The following is an 18,829-nucleotide window of genomic DNA, read 5'->3' on the forward strand; positions in this document are numbered from 1 at the left end:
AATGTGTGAGCAATGGAACCCATTACATCTGTCTTGGTGGGGGAGAGTTCAGACAGTTAAAATGATGATTTTGCCTGTAGTTTGTTACCAAATGGGTATGTTGCCAGTTTATATTCAGAGGTCCTTTTATAAGAAATTAAATAGTATTCTTACTAAATTTATTTGGTTGGGTAAAACTGCTCAAATTGCTTTAGTATCTTTACAAAAACCAATTGCGGTGGGTGGGGTAAATTTACCCAATTTTTATAGGTATCATCAGGCCTATATACTGTGTCAAGGTATATATTGGATCCTCCCCGAGCTCATGGATCATCTCCCTGATTGGTTATATTTAGAGTAGCAATTGATGTCTCCATTACGACTGTTTCATGTGTTGAGTATCAGGTTACCCAGATATGTTAAGGACAATAGTATTATATTTGAAACCTGGAAAACTTTAAAATTTTTAAATAAATTAACAGATATTCTGGTAGAGAAATGCACTTATCAATCCTTGTGGTTAAACTCCAAGATTCAAATAGGGCGGATCTGGAATCACCTGGAAGAACTGGATGCAGGCAGGCATACATACACTAGATGATGTTCTATCAAATGGGAAAATGCTTGATTTTTCACGACTACAACAAACATTTGGTATTGCAAAGTCTCAAAATTGTAAGTGGTTGCAGTTGAAGCAAGCCTTTCAGAAGGGGTTCCCTGATTGGCAAAATCTAAAAAATTATTACAGCTTGCAGGTGCTATGCTTTCAGATAGATTTGTTAGGGCATCAGGCTGCCTGGTGGTATAAATTAATATCTAATTTCTTGAATAAAAAACCATTGAGATTAAGCAGTATATTTCTGCATCTTGATGGCCACGAATTTGGACTTGGAGGATGAGATGTACAGCGTCAGCACCTATGAAACAAACATGTTTTTTTCTGTTACATAGATCTTTTTGGACCCCTGTTAGGTTAGACAGGTCTAAATCTAATAGATGCTGGCATTGTCACCTGGACAAAGGGACACTGGATCATCTGTTGTTCTATTGTCCTTTGATACTTAACTTTTGGAGGTCAATATGGGGTACGATTAACAACATATTGGAATCATAAATTCCATTTACGTATGAGGCAGTCATATGTGGAAAGTTATTACATGTTAAACCCCCTATGGACCGTTATAAATGCCACCTTTTTCTTGTCATGACCGGGATAGCCATGCAGATGGTAACCCGAAATTGGAAGAACTATGACCGCCTAAATTTTCCTTTCTGGTGGGCAAATTTCTGCTCCAGCTATAGATATGAAAAAATGAATGCCGATAGTTTGGAGCACAGTAATTTATTTAAACTGGTTTGGAGCCGTTGACATCATATATTACCTCACTATAGTAGGTCTTTGATTATGAGTCAGTTTTGGTTTATTTTTGTACACATCCAGGGAAGGGTGGGGGGGTTTCTTTCCTAATTTTGACCTTTGAGTATTTACACTTGGGGTGGGTGGGAGGATATTTTTAATCTGAATAGGGTAAGGTTATTGGGATAGTCTATGTTTCTGTGTTTTATTCAATAATCATTGGGTGGGGGGGGAGAAAATGATTGTTTATGCATATTTGTAAGTTGAATGTGCTTTTATTAACTTATTATATGATATATATTTGTGTATTGCACCTTTGAAGTTTAGAAAATCAATAAAGAATATATATATATATATATATATATATATATATATATATATACAGTGGTACCTTGGTTTACGAGTGCACCAGTTTGCGAGTGTTTTGCAGGACAAGCAAAACATTCGCAAACTTGGTGCCTCGTAAACTGAGCTTGCCTCGCTGTACGAGCGCCCCCCCCCCCGCGAACCGGCACCTTCTCCCCCGCCATCGGGCACCCCCCTGCCACCATCGAGCACCCCCCTCCCCCCCCCGCGACCTGAGATCCCCCAACCCACCTGAACCCTCTTCTTACTTCCAGTGTAGCCTCCGCATCGGCATCGGCACCAGCATGTCCTGTGCCCGAAAATCTGCTTCCTGTGCCGGGCCTTGAGCATGCTCGTAATCCAAGGTACCACTGTATATATATTTTTTATTTTTTTAAAAAGGTGAAGTCCATCCTTTTGGAATAGGCTCCCTTTTTCCCAGAAGGTAGTCCAGTGCCTAACAAATCTAAATCCCCCATCCCTGCACCATTGTCTCAACAATACATTGAGACTTCGGAGCTCTGCCTGCCTGCATGTGGAACTGGAAGCATTTCTGAAGTGCTACCCTGGAGGATATGGATTTCAACTTTCTACCTAAGAGCTTAAATTTGGCTTCCAGAACCTCCCTCCCACATTTTCCTGTCATTGGTCAATGTAGCAGGAATGATCTTTGTTGGAAGGAATGTGGGAACAGTGGCATTACCATGTCTTGTACTCTTATTGGCAACAGGTGTTTTGTATATACTCCCAAATGTTTTGTACAGAGATTGAGCCAAATATGGAGGTGGCCATATTGAATTCATTGGGTCCTTTCCTTTGCCTCGTCTGCTTAAAGAAAGTGACATCATAGGAAGCATATGCTGCAGAGGAAAGGATCCAATGGGACTGACCTCGGGCTTCTTGTTCAAAACAGTGCTCCTGCCAGACAGCCGTCGCTACTTTAGAAAGGCCATGGGTAGGGGAGTAACAGAGATGCTGGACAGAGAACGAGAGAGGGCAATGTTCACAAGTATGAGTCTGACATGGAACTGCCTGTATAGAGCACACTTTCTGGTCCTTTTTTCTCTCACTCCCATTAAGGTACCACCTTTCTAATTATACGTTATTTGTTGAATGGCAACTCCAGTCAGAATCAATAGACATGCCAAATAAAACTGTGTCATACGACAATGCCACATGATTCTCTAACAAACAATTTATTTGGCCCCAAATCGCATTCCAAAAAGCCAAAATAAATGGACAATAGAACAATAAATGATCTAAAGTCCCTGCTTCGAGATGACAATGCCAACATCTATTAGACTTAGACCAATCTAAGTTTTGTAAACGAATAGGGATCCAGAATGCTCTATGCAACAGGAAAAACCATGTTTGCTTCATAGATGCAGAGAAAAGACTGAATTATAGTTTTTGGTGGAATTCAGTGTGTCGCATGTATAAAATGGAAAGAGCGTTAGCTGTTCAAAAAAGTTATTTTAATAAGTTTAAGGATGTGTGGGGGCCATTGATAAATTATTGTAAAGAATAGTTATCGTTTTTCCCTAATTTTAAATAAATGAAAGATTTGGGAGGGGGGGGCTGACTTTTTAATATTCGATATGAAGAGTACGAATGATTTTATTATATTGTATGTATCAACTGATATTAGTATGGTGGGTGGGAAGGGGATAAATTTTATTTTGGGAACATGTGTGTTATTTCAAGTGATGTATTAAGTTAATCTATTATTATTTTCTGTACACTTGATGTAAATATAAAATGAATAAAGAATATTTAAAAAAAAGGTACCATCTTTATCCCAGGACAAGCAGGCAGCATATTCTTGACTGATGGGTGACGGCACCGACGGAGCCCCGGTACGGACAATTTTAGAGTGATTGCACTCTAAGAACTTAGAAAGTTCCAGTAGGCCGCACCGCGCACGCGCGAGTGCCTTCCCGCCCGACAGAGGCGCGCGGTCTCCAGTTTTCTAGTTTCTGCGGAGCTAAGAAGACGCGTTTCTCTCAACGGCCGTTGTGAGAAAATCTTTTGGTTTCTTCCCGCTCGCGTAAACGTTTGAAGGAGATATTATTTCCTTCATTTCTTTTTTTTTCTTTTCCTTAAAAAAAAAATATATATATATTTCTTGTTTTTTTCTACCTTTTTCGTTTTTGCCCCGGCGGGGCCTATTGCCACCATCGAGGCCTCGGCCTTCGATTTGGCTGAAGCCGTCTTTACATTCATGCCCCCTCAACCCGGGTTTAAGAAGTGCCAGCGGTGTGCACGACCAATTTCACTCACTGACCCACATAATTGGTGTCTACAGTGTCTTGGTCCCGACCATCGAGCGTCTACCTGCACCCGCTGTGCGACTTTGAAAAAGAGAACTCTTAAAAATAGAGAAATCCAACAAAAATTACTGTTTGGTGCCGAAATGTCTTTTTTTTAAGTTCAGTAAGTTTTATTGAAGTTTTATACATAACAAAGACATGAAAATGTAGAGAATATAATCTATACAAGACTGTTCATGCAATAAAAAGTTACATTCGCATAAACCAAGGCCCAATTTCATGAACATAATGAACAGCATATCTTATAAAGTAGAAAGGGATGGGGAATGAAAGTAAGAAGGGAGAAATAAACAAGTCATGATGCGTTATAAAAGCATGAAAAGGTGACAACTGTACATAGTACAATGAGTAAAACACTATGCAATGAAGTATCACTATCACAGAAAGAAGATAAGTGGTTAATACACTTCAGTAATCATGTTAAGGTAATGTCAAAAGGAGAAGAGTATAATATAATAGCCTAGTATGCTTTCTATACGCTAGTATCTTGGGACAAGCCAGCATATTGGACTAGCGGGCCCCATAGCCTATCAAATTTAAGCAGTCGACCAGACCTTTCAGCAGCAATTCTTTCATATTTAACTGTCAGACATACAGCGTTCCACCAGTTATCGTAACTTACAGCATCCAAATTTTTCCAATTAGTGAGTATGATTTTGATGGCTATGAGTATAAGTATATGGATTAGACAATCAGAGTCTTTGGAAAAGAGTTCAGGATGACCAATACTACCCATAATAACAGAGTGATAGGAAAGCGGGATGGTCGTCTGAAGCAGGCTATTAATGTCAGCAAAAACTCTAGACCAGAAGGAATGAAGCAACGGACAATCGAACAACATATGTCGAAGTGTGCCCTGCGAAGAATCGCAGGACCAGCATTTATCCATTGTACCATGTTGGAGTCGAGCCAAACGACTTGGAGTCCAGTAAGCCCTATGCATTAAGAATAAGGAAGTTTGGAGGAAGGTCGCAGCTTTACAGATAATAGGGGTACGAGCCCACAAATATTCCCATTGGTCATCACTTAAATTAGTTTGTAACTCAGTTGACCACTTGTGTTCAGTTTCAAGAGGACGTTGCATCTTATGTAAACGAATGACTTTGTACCATTTAGAGGCTTCTTTTTTATGACTTGCCATTGATTGACAGAGTGACAATATGTCAGGGGCATCCGTGATCAAAGGTTTGTACTTGAGCTGTTGTAGCAAGGCGTGTTTCAACTGTAGCCAGCGATATTGTTGATTTTTTGGCAAATCTGTAATAGTGCATAGTTGGTCAAAGGACAACCATTCAGTGCCATTGTATAACTGGTTAATCCGATGCACTCCAGCTATTTGCCACGCCTTCCAATCAATGATGTTATTTTGGATGCGAATTGCCTTATTACGCCAGATGGGTGCATATAACGTATCCAACCAGAGGGTAGAGAGAGCGGATTCCAATTGTTTGAAGACCTGAATCATGGATAATAATAGATGATCTCGGATATCAGGAGACACGAACGGAGCCATAAAGGGGAGCTGTTGTAGGCTATATGGATAGTATCTAGCCTTTTCAAACGTAAGCCAGATGTTGTGATCAAAAACAGTATCAGAAAACATCCAACGAACACCTTGACGAGATAGAAAAGCAAGATGGTAGTCTAACAAATCAGGGAATTTCACTCCTCCATATTCTTTACATTGTTTTAATTTGTGTAGAGCAATCCTAGGTGTGTGATTGTTCTATAAGAATTTGACCAACATAGTTTCCAGACGTTTATAAACGGAGAGATGTAGAAGGGTAGGTAGCATACTCAATGTATATAATATTTTAGGCGTTAGTACCATCTTAATAGATTCTAGCCTCCCCCACCACGAAAGGTTTAGAGGATGCCATTTGTTGATTTGATCTTTGATGATCTGTAAAAGGTGAGATGTACAATTCTCCAAGGTGGAGTCCAGCGTTTTACCAAAAGGAATACCTAAGTATTTCAGTGAGGTGTCTGTCCAACGAAAACCATACTGATTAAGCAGGCATTGCTGGACTTGAGAATTCAGAGGCATAAGCTCTGTTTTGCTGCCATTGAGTTTATATCCCCAAACTGCTGCATAGTCATCAATGAGGGAGAGCAAAGCCGGAATGGATTCAGGCGTGAGATAGAGGAGGACATCGTCCGCATATGCAGAGAACTTTACTTCAGATTCACCACAACAGACTCCATGAATGTTGTCATTAACTCGAATGGAATGTAAGAAGGGCTCCAATGCCAGGTTGAATAATAGCGGTGAAAGAGGGCACCCCTGTCTCGTGCCTCTAGTGGGTTTGAAATGAGAGGAAGTGCAACCATTGATCCGCACATTGGTCGTGGGAGCTGAATAAAGCACTTTGAGCATTCTTATGATTGAGTCATCAAATCCAAACCATTTTAGAGTCATAAAAAGATAGTCCCATTCGACTCTATCAAACGCCTTTTCTGCGTCTAAGGCAAGGGCGAGTAAAGGCGATTTATGACTATTAGCATGGTGAATTACATTTGCAAACATTCGTGAATTGTCACTCGAGAGTCTATTCAACATGTTCTGAAAATCACTTTTTTTTTTTTTAGGAAATGACTCGATATACTATCTCTACTTTTCTTTCATTGTTTAATTCACTCAGTGTCTGTTACATTGATTGTATCAAGTTAAAAATATTCAGAAGTCTGTAACTGATCATTTAAAAAATTGACATCTCATTTTTGTTTCCTTAACAGATGATACCAAAGAGAGGCAATTTAAGCATGACCCTGAAATGATAGATCATGGGCAGTCCCATCCGGAGGATATAGATATGTACAGCACTAGAAGTTGAACACTGGATTGAAGTAGAAAATATTGAAGATGGCTAAGCTGAATAGAAAGTTTCTACAACATGTGTTTATTTCTGCTAGCTTCTGGTTAGAAAATGAATAAAGAACTAAATATTCCTTTTACTTTGCTGCACGTGTGATTGATAACTGGTTTATAAGAGGACTCTTTTACCAAAATGCAGTACTACACCGTAACAGCAAAAACTTAGTACCCGGTAAGAGCAGATGTAGTATGGCAACTATTGGAGGGGTGTAGAAATGTTCATTATCATGCAGTAATGGTGGTCATCATTAGTGCAGAGGCACTAAGGGAACCCACGCTAACAGAAAAAGTGACAATATACAGTGGATACCCCACATTTACTACAGTATGCCATCCCCATCCATTCTACATCCATGCCTTGCCTGGTTCCTGCCCCCTAACACATTATGTACTACTAGTCTTTAAGCCCGTTACATTAACGGGTGCTAGAATAGATGTGTGTGTCTTTATTTCTTTCTTTTTCTCTCTCTCCTCTTGACCGCTTTAACCATCACCCCTTGCCTGTTCCACCTGTCCAGCAGTAGGCCTTCTCCCTTCCTTTTACCTCCCCCTGTCCAGCAGCACTCCTTACCTGCTCCCCCTGCCCCTCTTCCCTGCTCCCCCTGTCCAGCAGCACTTCTTCCCTGCTCCGCAGTCTCTCCTCTTGACCGCTTTCTGGCTCTCTCTTTCCTCGGCTGTTAACCATCACCCCTTGCCTGTTCCACCTGTCCAGCAGTAGGCCTTCTCCCTTCCTTTTACCTCCCCCTGTCCAGCAGCACTCCTTACCTGCTCCCCCTGCCCCTCTTCCCTGCTCCCCCTGTCCAGCAGCACTTCTTCCCTGCTCCGCAGTCATTATTCCCTGCTCACCCTGTCCAGCAGCACTTCTTACCTGCTCCCCTGTTCCTCTTCCCTGCTCTGTCTGTACAGCAGCACTCCTTCTTTTCTCCCCATGACCCTCTTCCCTGCTCCCCCTGCCCAGCAGCACTCCTTACCTGTGTCTCTCTTTCTCCTTAGTGTTTTGTTATTTTTTTTCAATCTGTCTCTTTAGCCCCCTGTCCTTCTGTGAGTGTCTGTGTGTCTCTGTCGTTGTGCACTGTTGTTTGTTTGTTTTTTTAAATTTATGTTTAGTTCCTGATCCCCTCTGTTTCCATGGCAAGCATGTTCGCAGATGTGAGGGCCGTTTTGTGGTGCCGGATCTGGCGGCGCCGTGTAGGTCGGAAGACGGGCCTCAGCGTTTTGTAGGTCTGGGTCTGGCGGCGCCGTGTAGGGCGGAAGCGGGAGGCGGGGCCTCAGCACTGGCTGGGCGGCTCGCGCCGCCGGCCCCCAGTAGCTCGAGGCCGGCGGCGGACATGGCTTGCGTTACATGGTGGAGGAGGAACATCGGTGACGTACAACCCGCGCATGCGCACTAAAAGAAACGTGACAGATCAGGGAACACGATTTTTTTAGTGCGCATGCGCGTCCTACCATTTTATTATATTAGATAACACACAGTATACTCAACTGTAAAGAAAGTTTATTCTCCCTGTCATTCCCCCCTTACTGTCCTTTATTGCTGTCTGACAGCCTCTGTACAAGTTCTCACCATTGTAATCCTGTGCTCCAGGCAATAGTCCTTTACATTGTTTTGTGCTTTCAAATTGAGGCAATGTAGTTACTGCTTCACTTCAAGAACAGGGCCCATATGTCTTAAAATGTATCCAGGCAACCTCTACAAATCACTGGAGAGGAATTGTATCTACTTAGTGCTATGTCAGCAGGTTATTCTTTTCTCTTGACATCATGTGCATCTAAGAAAGGAGGGTGGGGGAATAGCATTGATTTGTATGAGAGAACTATTTAATAGAAGAACTTCCAGTTTTAGTATTTCTTTATAAAGAAGTACAGTACTGCTGTGTGGATTGTCAGCCCCTGCTATAATTTGTATATAGCAATATTCTACTGTCCCCCAGGGATAACATATATCAGACTGTGGCAGATATGGCTATAAGGTTTCTTGGGATCATTATAATGGGTGATTTTTAATTTGGATTATGAGAATAATCCATGAACTGTCTATATTTCTACCTTCCTGAAAGATCTGGGATTGAGAGCTAACTCATGGAAAGACACACATTAGACTATACTGTATTATCTCAGATGATAAAGGAAAAATTATCCTAGACCAGTGGTTCCCAACCCTGTCCTGGAGGACCACCAGTCAGTCAGGTTTTTGGGATAACCCTAATGAATATGTATGAGAGAGATTTGCATATAATGAAGGTGATAGGCTTGCATATCTGTTCCATACATATTCATTAAAGCTATCCTGAAAACCTGACTGGCTAGTGAAGATAACGTTTAAGAAACTGTTTTTTTCTCCAGTATAAACTGTAGAGACATATTGAGAATTCTGAGACTATAAACATAAAGCAGAGTAATCATAAAGTATTTAATATTAGTGAATTAGTGAATTGCTGAATATTTTTCAACTTTGTTTTAAACATTAAACACATTTCTTCCTAAATGCAGTAGCTGTTCATAGAAACATAGAAATAGACGGCAGATAAGGGCCCACGGCCCATCTAGTCTGCCCACCTTAATGTCCCTCCCCTACCTTTGCCCTGTGAAGAGATCCCATGTGCCGATCCCATTTGGCCTTAAAATCAGGCACGCTGCTGGCCTCAATCACCTGTAGTGGAAGACTATTCCAGCGATCAACCACTCTTTCAGTGAAAAAGAATTTCCTGGTGTCACCTCGTAGTTTCCCGCCCCTGATTTTCAACGGATGCCCTCTTGTTGTCGTGGGACCCTTGAAAAAGAAGATATCTTCCTCCGCCTCGATGCGGCCCGTAAGATACTTGAACGTCTCGATCATGTCCCCCCTCTCTCTGCGCTCTTCGAGCGAGTATAGCTGTAATTTGTCAAGCCGTTTTTCGTATGGTAGATCCTTGAGTCCCGAGACCATCCGGGTGGCCATTCTTTGCACCGACTCCAGTCTCAGCACATCCTTGCGATAATGTGGCCTCCAGAATTGCACACAGTATTCTAGGTGGGGCCTCACCATTGATCTATACAATGGCATAATGACTTCCGCCTTACGACTGACGAAACCCCTTCGTATGCAGCCCATGATTTGTCTTGCCTTGGACGAAGCCTGCTTCACTTGATTGGCAGACTTCATGTCCTCACTGACGATTACCCCCAAGTCTCGTTCTGCTACCGTTTTTGCTAGGATCTCGCCATTAAGGGTATAAGACTTGCATGGATTCTGGCTGCCCAGGTGCATAACTTTGCATTTTTTGGCATTGAAGTTGAGTTGCCATGTCCTAGACCATCGCTCCAGTAGGAGTAGGTCGTGCATCATGTTGTCGGGCACTGAATCTTCGTCTGTTGTGCATTTGCCCACTACATTACTCAGTTTGGCGTCATCGGCGAATAATGTTATTTTACCTCGAAGCCCTTCTGCCAAGTCTCTTATAAAGATGTTGAATAGGATTGGGCCCAAGACTGAGCCCTGTGGTACTCCACTAATCACCTCCGTCATTTCAATTGATTTTTCAGGCAAATTAAAATGCCATTGAAGCAATTAACTACTAGTTAACTACTTTTGCAGTAGTTGTCGCATGTAGTTAAACTACTATAAAAAAAATATATAGGGTCACATTTACAAAGCTGTGGTAGTGATGCTATTGTGGGCTTCGATGCATTTACCACAGCAGCATCACTACCGCAGCTTTGTAAAAGGGGCTCATAGTTAGAATCATAAGTGAGCTTTTACAAAGGTGTACTGTCAAGCAGCACCCGCTAAATGCTGAGCTGCCCATAGGAACAGAATGGGCAGCTTGGCATTTAGCGTGCCCTGCTCGGCATCACACCTTTGTAAATGCAGCCAATAGAAAACTGAAGGCCCCTAAAGATCTTATGGGCCTTTCCAATCTGTCTGTCCATGCAATATACTATCCCTTCCTCTCCCTTAGAGATCCCATGTACTTGTCCCAAGCTTTCTTGAATTCAGAGACTTTTTTGTCTCCACACCTTCCACTGTTAGGCCGTTCCATGCATTCACCACAGCACTGCACTTTCCTTCAATTAAAACCATGTATTCTCGCTGCAGGGGTTAGTTTCATTTTGAAATTCCCCTGCAAATGTTTGACTAACTTTTCTGATTCTAATTGTGTTTTATTTGAATTTACTCACTTGGAGAGATTACTGTTCGGATAAAAGTTATGGCAAGCAATTGCCTTCAATTATTTGAATTGTCAGTTTGTCGGGAGATCCTAGGAAATAATGGGTCTCCAATGATAAGTTCCATGTTTTGATGTACATATTGGCAAAGACAGTTGCCCTCTACCCTTTTTGAGTGCAAAATTTTTGCAAATTATGATTATGAAGCAAATAACATACAAATTATAATATAAAAAGACTTGTTATTGTTTAACTGGCTAAAACTCAATCATAACAACTCTAAAATCTTACCAATAGGCCACTCTGCAATTTCATCTCTATCTGATCCTATCATTATGTCTGGATCGCATATTCCGTTATCACAAACTTAAAATTTTAGGAGTCATTTTTGGCAATACAACGTCTTTTTATTCTCATATAACTACCATTATTAAAACTTCTTTGTTCAAACTCGGGCTGATATACCCAGTGCAACATTTATTTACAACTTCTACACTTAGAATTATCATTTTCTCCTTAGTTATTTCACATCTAGATTATTGTATTTCTTTTCTATATGGTTCCAGATCTTAAAATCTTTGCCTACAATAACTAGTTTATAATTCAGCTATATGATAAAACTAATTATGTTACACCAGTGCTATGAGCTGAACATCAGCTTCCACTTTCACACAAAGGTGCTGACTTTCAAACCACGTAGAGACTACAAAGTTCCATACCCTCTCTAACTGAATTCCATATGTATTTTTGCATACAGTTCTTCACTGTCAGTTTAATTTCCATCCTATAAATTCACATAGAATTTTTCTTTTTTCAACCATCTTTATTTTCTCTTCTTTATTAATTTCCAGGTACTTTAGTTAGATTGTGAGCCTTCGGGACAGTAAGGGAATTTTTTAAGTACCTTCTTACTTCTCATTTATAATCTTAATGTATATTTTCTTCAAACCGCTTAGAACCTAACGGATGTAGCGGTATATAAGAAATAAATTACATTACATTACATTACATTTGTAAGTCTATGTGCTTTGAAAATGAGCCTCCATATCACTTATAAAGTGTTATTACTGACTTATAAATTTTACCATTCTGCACAATCTTTTTATCTCTCTCATATTTTAATATCATATGCACAATCTCTTTGTCTCATATTTTAATATCATATGCACCAGACAGACCCCTTCATTCATTGCATCATTGTACCAACTTACAGACAAATTCACCGTAAAATTTTCACTGTTATGGATCCTCTGCCTGGCATATGCTTCCTTTACACCTTTGCATGGAATTTTCTCTCTCAATTTAAAGTGGCATTAAAATATTATACATGGCATTAAAAACATAAGATAACTGTTAATATCTCACATTCTAATATGGAGTATTTCACTGTAGCTTGGAATCTGGTACTACTCTTCTCCACCCACCCCTTTAGTCTTATTTATTTTCTCTCTCTGTCTATAGTGTCTCCCATCTCTGCTTTCTGTACTTTCCTATTCCTGTCCTATTGATTATAATTTCTAGGTTGAATGTTAGTTAAAACTCTTATAGCGGAGGTTAGCTATAAGAAATGAAAAAACTAATTTCCGCTATAAGTTTTAACTAACACTCCAACCTATTGTTCGCTTTCAGCATTTTTCCATCCACCAGGACCCCTGATGAAGGCAAAGTTCCATCAAAACACAGGCCAAGTTGGGTCCGGTATAGTTACCATTTGTGAGCAATTAGTAGTTTGTGATAGTGCTTTTGCATTTGTATGATTTTCTGACCCGTGATTTATTAATCTTGATGCTTTTAAATTTTTTATATTTGGATATTTCATTTTTAATATTCAATTGTTCCTGCCACATCCAGAGACTATTATTCCACCTTTTTTTGTTTTGGATCTGCCAGTTTGTTTGTGGAACACAGGTCTCCCTTTTTCTCCTTTTGTGTTTAGTGACTTGCCCAGAGTCACAAGGATCTACAATAGGAATTGAACTCGCAAGATGATTTACAGTAATGAGCTACTTAGAACAGTTGTTTTTAGTCTAGTTTCCAACATAATGCTGTAGGAGAAAATAATTATTAAATTATTGATTATTTTTGGCAGGCTTTGTTTTCTCTTTAGCAGTACTTCAAAATCTGCAAAGCCAGTTAACAACATATTCAGTACTTAAAAAAAAAACCAAACAAAAATACCCAAATCTGAATTCTGGAGAAAAAATTATGAAATGCATTCTTTTCTTTAAGGAAGTAAGCATTTTTTATCTTATCTACTTGATTGAGCTGAAGTCCCTCATTTAAATACTTTCTGAGAACACTCATAGTCCAATTCTAAGACAATGATTTAATAATACCTTTATCTACACTTATCTTTTGTTCTCTTCAGAAATTCCCTAAGGAAAGGTCTTTACTATATTTTTTAAGTCTTCCTCTAATACTTAGTGTGACTTTATATGTCAGGCATCTGCAACTAAACTCACTATAGAAATTCTAATTTGTAGTAAATGTGGTATTATATGGAAATCCAGTTTCATAATGAGCTACATAGAACAGCTTTTTCTAGTCTAGATTCCAACATACTGTAATATGGCCGTATTTAAAGACCACAATCAGCATTTATTTTAAACAGTAGCTGAGGTATTTAAATTAATTACAGATATTCAGTATTCCTATCAGTATAGTGAATAGCACTAAATATCCATACACAGCAGACTGTACTATCACTATTCAGATAAAATTGCAGTCCTAACTTTATCCAAATAGTTATCTATATAGTTGTAAATATTGCTGCCCTCTTGATAACTTGCCAATTACATTACATTAGTGACTTTTATTCCGCCATTACTTTGCGGTTCAAGGTGGATTACATAAGAGGTTATCTGAACATTTCCAGAAGTGTTACATAGTTGAGCGGGTTACTTCGGGGGATTGAAATGCTTCCTGCGGTGTTAGTTTATCTAGGACAGGACCCGACAAGGTCCATGTTTTAGCAATCTATGCCTTCATCACGAGTCCTGTTTTTGTTTCAATCAAAGCATATGAATTTGAGATTAAACAGTATATCATACTGAGCATATGTGTGAAAGTCTCACTGTATCTCCTGAGGAAGGCATAGATTGCTGAAACATGGACTGTCGGATCCTGACCTGGATTTCTATATTTTTATCCACATTTGAGTCTGTGCTTTATAAATAAACTTCATTGGTTTTCCAGATACTGTGGTTGGTCCCACTCTTTTTGTGTTTTTTTGGTTAGTCATTGTGGGATTCATTTGGCTCCTTTTTCTTTTTTTTCTTTTTTTTTTTTGTGGTTACTATACATAGTGTCACTGAAAATACATACTGTAGTGAGAAAGAACTGGCCAGTGCAAATATACAGATTATGGTTGCCATTATATGAAAATTAGCTTTTGAATAATAGGACCATAGTGCGTGTGTGTTTGTTCCCCACACCTTTGTAAGTCTCTCCCCCTTCCTTCAATCACTTTTCAACCTTTCATCTAATTTCATTCAAATTTCTGCTACAGCTAGTAAAGTAAGCCTGTGACCTTGACTCAAGCCCTCAGTACCCCAATACTTGGAATCCTTTGGGCTGATATTCAGCCTGCAGGTAGAGAATGTATAACTCCCTTATCCATATATTTTCAAAAATTACATAGATAATATTGGGACTTTAAAATAGCTAAGTAGACACATGTTATCCATATACAGTAATTAGGAACTGGGTTAGGGGAGGGCAGAAGGCACACCACTGGTTTTTCATTTAGGACTGTATTCAGTTGCTAAAAATGTTATCTAAGTAGCAAGCCTAAGCTAAACAGATACAGCCAAATTCTGAAGTGCGCCCAATTTGTGCATGTAACTTAAATGAATGAGCCGATTAGTGGTGATAATTGACATCTTAAACAATTATTAGTGTTCAATGGATTTAATTTATGTATGTAAATTTAGGCATGGGATCTACGCGTACAATTTATACATGGTGTCAAAAAGGGGAAGCAAAAATGGGAGGGTCATGGGCAGATTGGGGCATTCCTCAAATGTCTGCATGTAATTAGAGAATAAGGGGCATCCACACCTAAGTTAGGTGTGAGGATTTGCACCACATTTCAGCTGGTGCAAATGGACATGCCTACAGTTAGTCGCAGGTCCTAGGCATAAACACTGTTCTTAAGCTGCACCTAAGTTTAGGTGCAATTTATAAAATACTGCTTGGCATTTTTTTTTTTTTTTTCAGCACTGATGTTTTTTAGGCTCCATGTATAGAATTTACCCCATTCAAATGGTGAATGCCCCAATAAATTGCTTCATATCCTAGAAAATATTAGGGGTAATCTTGGACAATGAATTACGTTAAGATGCACAATTTGCTCAGTGGAAGTCATTATTCTCTTTCCAAGCATCAAGAATAATAGTTCTTTCCATGGTATTGTAATTATTAATATAGACTATTGCAAAATACTGCAATAATCATAAAAAAGTGTAAAGAAGTGGGATCATATAACACCATTACTCATAGAGGAACACTGACTTCCTGTTTTATATAGAATCAGGTTTAAAATCTTAACCCTGTGTAGTTAGCAAAGCGGTGGAGATGAAGAATTTAAACAAAGACTCCCATAATAGGATCCAAAAGGTTTTCCAGTCTAATAGTCCAAGATCTTTCTGCCAGCTCCTGTCCAAGGTCTATCCTGATACGAGTGTAAGGTTAATGGGAGTGATATAATTTAGAAATTAACCCCTTAAGATTATTTCCCCCAAATAATTTTTTTCAAAAGGTACGTAATGCAGCTCAATTTGATACATACAGAGGTGAATGCGGAACCTGGGCTCCCTCCAATTATTTTGCAAACAATTGAAAACCTGGCTCTTTTCTAACATATAATCATTTTTTCTAACATAAGGTCATTTCTTCTGTTTATATTCCCTCTATTCATATACTCTTGTAAATCTTTCTCCTCTCTTCTTATATTTTTAAGCTTTGTAAACCGTGCCGAGCTCCACTTCCGTGGAGATGATGCGGTATATAAACTTAAGGCTTAGTTTAGTTTAAGAAAAAGTACCTACCACAAAACAGATTGAAATTAACGCATTTACAGGATTTGAAGAGCATTTCATCCAACTACTGTTTGAGGGCTACAATGGAGGACTTCAGGGGCTGCTTGATGGAGGCCACTGCCTTACAGGTAAACATCCCATTATGAGAAGGTGTACAACAAATGAAGAGCCGGATTGCACAGAAACACAACAGAGTATGGTGTACAAGCTAATTTATTGATGATCAAAATGCAAACGATCTCTTAAGAATGTTACTGAGGTATCTCATTTATGAAATTTGTTACTGCTGCTGACAATCCAGAATACAGTGGGTTTTTAAAATATATCTTTGAAGTGTTATAGAGTCAATATTAGTATTAATATTTAATGTTTAATATCCAATCTGAACAAGCAGGTTAAGGCAGTTTACAAAATTCATAGCATGTGTAAACCTGCAATCCATTGGTGACCCTCAGCGCTTTCTCATATTCACAGTGTGGCCCTTTACTTGAAAAAGATTGGAAATCGCTGCTGTAAGGCAATTCACCGAGCATGTGATTCTCTCACTCTCCTAGATACACAGATTGCACTTTCTGACTCTGTTGCCATCTTAGGGGTCACTGTTGATGCTGGTCTCACATTTCATACATACATTTTCAAGTTTAATAAGTTTTTTGATTAATCGCTTAATCATACTTCTAAGCGATGTACAGTTTAAAATTATATTTGTTGGGTGACAATACAATAAATAAAAGTACTTAAAAGAAAAAAAAATAATACAAGATTACAATCAATTTAACATACTCATAACATTAGGTAAGGAGGAATGAAATACAAATCTTTAAAGTAAAGAGAAAACATTAAGGGAAAAATACAGAAGGTTAACAAAATAACAAAATATAATAAGATAAAATTTAATAGGGTTGTTGGATATTAAAATTAGTTTTCAAAGGCATCCTTGAAAATAAATGTTTTTAAATTACTTTTAAATTTTCTGAATTCCTGTTCTTCCCTTAAAAATATTGGAAGGGCATTCCAAGTCTATGGTGCAGTAACTGAAAAAATAAATTGCCATCTTGTATTTATAATTTTCAACGAAGGAATAGACAATAGGTTTTGTTCATTAGATCTTAAAATTCTCTTTGCAGAATATGGAATTAATAATTTAAATAAGAAAGCAGGAGTCTTATTATAAAGGGTTTTGAAGGTGATTATACAAAGCTTATACGTAATTCTATGAATAACTGGAAGCCAGTGTGCATTTTTAAGAAGTGGTGTTACATGGTCAAACTTTCTAGATTTGGTTATAAGCTTAATTGAGGCATTTTGAATGATTTGAAGACGTTTTATTTCATTTAACGCAATTCCTTTGAAGAGAGAATTGCAATAGTCGATTTTAGAAATCACCAAAGAGTGAATAAGAATATTAAGTGATTTGGAACATAGAAATTTAGAAATAGATCAAATTTTACGTAATCTATAAAAGGTAGTTTTCATAATATTACTAATATGATCATGAAAATTTAGTTTATTATCAAAAATCACCCCTAAAATTTTTATATTATTTACATGAAATGTAGTAAATGTTTTTACAGGTTGTGCCAGATTCGGTTTGAGGTTCTTTTTATGGTAACCAGTCCTGACTGGGGCCATCATTCGATGATGACAACAACTGTGTGGTGTATGATTCATGATGTCCATGGAGAATAGCACTGATGGAGGGAGGGGAAAGAGAAAAAAGCATCAAGGGTGCCCTGCTCTTAAGCTCCTCCCACCCTGGTGTTTTTCCCTTGTCATGCTCATGACATGATAAGGTACATGTGCTGTTCTTTTACACCTCCTGCCAATGAGAGGAGGGGGGAGGATTGCACTATGACTGAGTTCTCCGGGTGGTGGAAGTACTGTAGAAAGTGCAGGGCACATAACAGTTGACTTGATTTCCCCATCGCCAAGGATGACCTACATATGAGTACTGACATTTTTGGGCCCAATATTCAAAGCATTTATGCTCCTAACTTTGAAAGGTGTGCTCATCAGTTAGCCTCTTTGAAAATTTACTAGAGTTATGTGCATAACTTTGTATTCCAAAATTTAACTAAACCCCTAAATTCAGGAGCATAAAAATGAGGTGGGAAAAAAGTTAGGAGCTTAGCACTGATTTTCAGCTCTAGGCTTATAATTAGGCTGAAATGTAGTCAAATGAATGGCTGGCTTCAGTTTATAAGCATTAATTGTTAAGCTCCTAAATTTAGATGAATTTTTGAGCTGAAGATAGGGCACAAAAATTTAGGAGCCAAACTTGGAGCATAAGTCTTGAAGCTCAGCTTCTTTTGAACATTTAGGGCCTGATTCTAGTAATGGTGCTGTAAGTTAGGCAATGGTAAGCATTCTACCGTCTCTAACTTAATTGTTTTAATTGGTGTTAATCAGTGTGGTCGTTTAAAAACAATTAAGAAGTCATTATAAAAAAATGTAGGCGCACATAGGAACCTACAAAAAAAGGATATCGTAATTGCGTCTACATAAGCCCCTAATAGCCCCTAAGGTCAAAGTAGGTAGAGTTTATTCCGGAAATGACCTTAGCTGCCACTAGGTGCCTCTGTAGACGCGAATCTCATCAAACATAGGCGCTAATAATGTAGGCCTGCAAATCCTTGGACTACATTACCAGCGCCTATATTAGACATAAGCCGCGGTTCTCTTACCCGATTGACATGCAGCCATGCCATTTTGGGAGGCATTGTTGTAGGTGCTGTTACTAAAATAAGAACCTTAGAGG

At 38.8% G+C, this 18,829-nt stretch overlaps 1 protein-coding gene across 2 annotated transcripts in view; it reads left to right on the plus strand.

The window, feature by feature from the left end:
- APOOL (apolipoprotein O like) overlaps positions 1–6,966 on the plus strand; it is a 62,020-nt gene extending 55,054 nt beyond the window's left edge. For both annotated transcript variants that reach the window (XM_033946477.1, XM_033946478.1), the window contains exon 9: positions 6,748–6,966. In XM_033946477.1, the coding sequence (XP_033802368.1) occupies positions 6,748–6,845 (98 nt within the window). In that variant the 3' untranslated portion in view covers positions 6,846–6,966. The remainder of the gene's footprint in view (positions 1–6,747) is intronic.
- The last annotated feature ends 11,863 nt before the right edge of the window (positions 6,967–18,829 follow it).

This window comes from Geotrypetes seraphini, chromosome 5 (genome assembly GCF_902459505.1).
Source record: "Geotrypetes seraphini chromosome 5, aGeoSer1.1, whole genome shotgun sequence".
NCBI classification, from domain to species: domain Eukaryota; kingdom Metazoa; phylum Chordata; class Amphibia; order Gymnophiona; family Dermophiidae; genus Geotrypetes; species Geotrypetes seraphini.